The 3,273-nt window shown below is 41.1% G+C and overlaps 1 protein-coding gene across 1 annotated transcript; it reads left to right on the top strand.

Moving 5' to 3' along the window:
• Positions 1 to 1,480: 1,480 nt before the first annotated feature.
• LOC102253880 (olfactory receptor 52L1) lies at positions 1,481 to 2,470 on the top strand. Its single transcript, XM_005886263.1, has one exon. It carries the CDS (start codon positions 1,481 to 1,483, stop codon positions 2,468 to 2,470), a length of 990 nt encoding a protein of 329 aa, XP_005886325.1.
• The last annotated feature ends 803 nt before the right edge of the window (positions 2,471 to 3,273 follow it).

Here is a 3,273-nt window from a genome sequence, read left to right as displayed (position 1 = left end):
TCTCTCTCTCTCTCTCTCTCTATATATATATATATATATATATATATACACACACACACCCCCACTCCACCCCTCAGGTAACAAATATAATTATTGCAGACTGTGAACAGCTTTTAAGACAAGCACACACAAACAAATATATCCAGTTTCAAGTTTTTTGTTTCAATGCCCAGGAGGTGACTCACATGGAGAAAGTTAATCAGAGCACCTATTTAATTAGTGCTCTTTGTTAATATAGGGGTGTAAAAAACACTGAATTAGCATCACATCATGATGAGACAGACATAGCAAAAGTTTGAATCAGAGAAGCAGGCTCATGAAGACAAGGAGAAAAGGAAAGAGGCCGGTGATCTCAAAGTCAATGATCTTTTATTATTAATGTTAATAACAGTAGCTATATTGACATAAGAGACTTTATATAAGATAACTCTTGAAGATCTTGTATGCCAGTCTTAAATGTGTATTTTTTCATGGATTAAACTCAGTAAAGAATTTTAACTTCAGATGTGACATGATGACATGATGACAGAGGAAAAACCCTCTGACTTCAGGGTGGAGAGTGGTTGGGAAGGGTATAATAGCAAAGGCAGGGAGATCTAAGGAAATGATCCAGGTAAGAGGAGTTGGGAGTGTGAACTTGGCAGTGACATTGGGGGTTAAGAAAAAGGAGTGATATAAGAGGTTTAAAAATAAATTCAATAGGAACTGGTGACTAGATGAAAGGGATGAGAGGTATAAATGAGTAAGGATAGTTTCACTTTTCTACATTAGGTTGGATAGGTAGATGGTGATCTAATTCACAAAAATATGGACAAAAGGGAGGTAGAGCAGATTTGGTCTTGAATATATAGAGTGTGTGGTTAGCTGTTTAGAAAGCACATGAAAAAATGGATTTGTGTTTCAAAAAGCTATTTGGCTTAGCTACATAGACATGAAAGAAAGTAAAGTATTTAAATAGTTAAAACCACTTAAAAGGATGAACTCAATCAGACAATGTACAGAATCTGGAAGAGAGGGGAAGATGGAACCCTGCAATGAACAACATATAATGGATAGGTAGATGGAGAAGGTGCTGAGACTGGGGATACAGAAGAAACAATTGTAGAGTGCTATGCAATGAACTGAGGGAAACATTTGAAGAATAGCAGATTGATTCATAGTGTTCAGTAATGCCAAGAGTTAATACAGAAAATCCTTTGAGTAGACAGTTCCAAATTACGAGTAATTGAATGGCAGACTTTAAACATGTCTCTAAAAGCAGCATATGCTTACTGATGTCTGTAAATGAAATGAGACCTATGCTAATTCAGATATGAGGATGTCTCATCTCTAAAAAAGTTATTTCAAGAAAAGGAAATGTTCTTCCTTGTATCTTTATTCCCTTTATTCCCTTGTGTTGCAGTTTAAGCCTCTTTCTTCTTCTCATGAAGATGGCAGCCAGGTCTGGACAATGTGATAACCCACCAGCAATGGAGAAATCATGATTTTGATTTCTTTTCTCTCTCCCCTTTCTGAGCCATTCATGACGACCCTTAGTAATTCCAGCTGGAGTCCTCTCCATCCTTCTTTTTTCCTAATTGGCATCCCAGGTTTAGAGGAAAGCCAGCACTGGATAGCATTGCCACTGTGTGCCCTTTACCTCTTTGCTCTCGTGGGCAATGTCACCATCCTCTTCACCATCTGGACTGACCCATGCTTGCACCAGCCTATGTACATCTTTCTGGCTATGCTATCTGGCATTGACCTGGTCCTGGCCTCCTCCACTGCACCCAAAATGCTTGCCGTGCTCCTGGTTGATGCCCATGAGATTGGGTATACTCTTTGCCTGATACAGATGTTCTTCATTCATGCGTTCTCTTCTATGGAATCAGGTGTCCTTGTGGCCATGGCTCTCGATCGCTATGTAGCCATATGCCATCCTCTGCACCACTCCACCATCTTGCATCCAGGGGTCATAGGGCGCATTGGAATGGCAGTGCTGCTGCGGGGATTAGTCCTCCTCGTCCCCTTCCCTATCCTTTTGGGAAGACTTACCTTCTGCCGGGCCACTGTCATAGGCCATGCGTATTGTGAACATATGGCTGTGGTAAAACTTGCTTGCTCAGAAACCACAGTGAATCGAGCCTATGGGTTGGCAGTGGCACTGCTTGTGGTTGGACTAGATGTCCTGGCCATTGGTATTTCCTATGCCCTCATCCTCCAGGCAGTGGTAAAGTTACCAGGGGTCGAGGCCCGATTAAAGGCCTTTAGTACATGTGGGTCTCATATTTGTGTCATCCTGGCCTTCTATGTCCCTGGAATGTTTTCTTTCCTCACTCACCGTTTTGGCCACCATGTGCCCCATCATGTTCATGTTCTTCTGGCCACACTCTACCTCCTTGTGCCCCCTGCACTCAATCCATTTGTCTATGGGGTGAAGACTGCACAGATCCGCCAGCGAGTACTCAGGGTATTCTACATAAAAGAGTAGATATTAATACATTTATTTTTTTCAGAGGCTCCTGCCAAAGACACTGCCCATGGATGTATTGGTGGAAGCCATTCCACAGTTAGAAGTCCATCTAGTCCTATTAGTCTCATGGCAAAGTAGTCATGAGCACTTGGTTCCACAGGGGATTGAGCTGTACCTGGATAGCTGGATTTGTGAATATTTCCTGCATTCATTTTTCCTCCTGATCCCAGCATTGCCTTACTCCTTGTGATGGAGAAACTGGTAGATAGGATAAATTGACTCTGGATATGATATTTTTCTAACTGTGCAACATCACACAGAATGCAGAATGTGTGGTTTTAGTTTTAGAGTGTCCTCAAATCCTAAAATTGTTGTGAGCTCTAGGTCACTGGACTTCTGTGTGGTAAGGGCCCTCTCAAAGCATTTGAGATGTCCACAGTGTGTGAGAAAGGTACTGTAATCGGTTATAAGCATAAAATGTTATAATCCCTAGTTAAAAAAGTAAAATAAGCCTGTGTTTAAAATTCATTGTATTTTAATTTATTTATATATTTACTTAGAATAAAGAGAGAATAAGACCATGTATTGAGTATATGTGTGTTTTATAAGTGTTAATTTAACAAAGCAAAAGTAACCATTACATTACATAGAGAGTGGTTATCTAATAACTATAAAATGTGCTAGAGTCTGGTGTTGGTAAACATAGCCTTATTAATAAACTAGGGGCCAGTGCACGAATTCATGCACCTTAAAAGGAACTGTGGGCTGTGAGGCTGCTGTGGGCACAGGGGCGGGTTTTGACCCATCCTCCGTGCCCCCGC

This window comes from Myotis brandtii, unplaced genomic scaffold, assembly GCF_000412655.1.
Source record: "Myotis brandtii unplaced genomic scaffold, ASM41265v1 scaffold966, whole genome shotgun sequence".
Taxonomy (NCBI): domain Eukaryota; kingdom Metazoa; phylum Chordata; class Mammalia; order Chiroptera; family Vespertilionidae; genus Myotis; species Myotis brandtii.
Note: the sequence above shows the minus strand (reverse complement) of the source record. Positions and strands in the feature narration are given on the sequence as shown.

Bases quoted from the DNA above. Each gene is read 5' to 3' on its own strand.
- LOC102253880 (XM_005886263.1), top strand. From the start codon at position 1,481: ATGATTTTGATTTCTTTTCTCTCTCCCCTTTCTGAGCCATTCATGACG.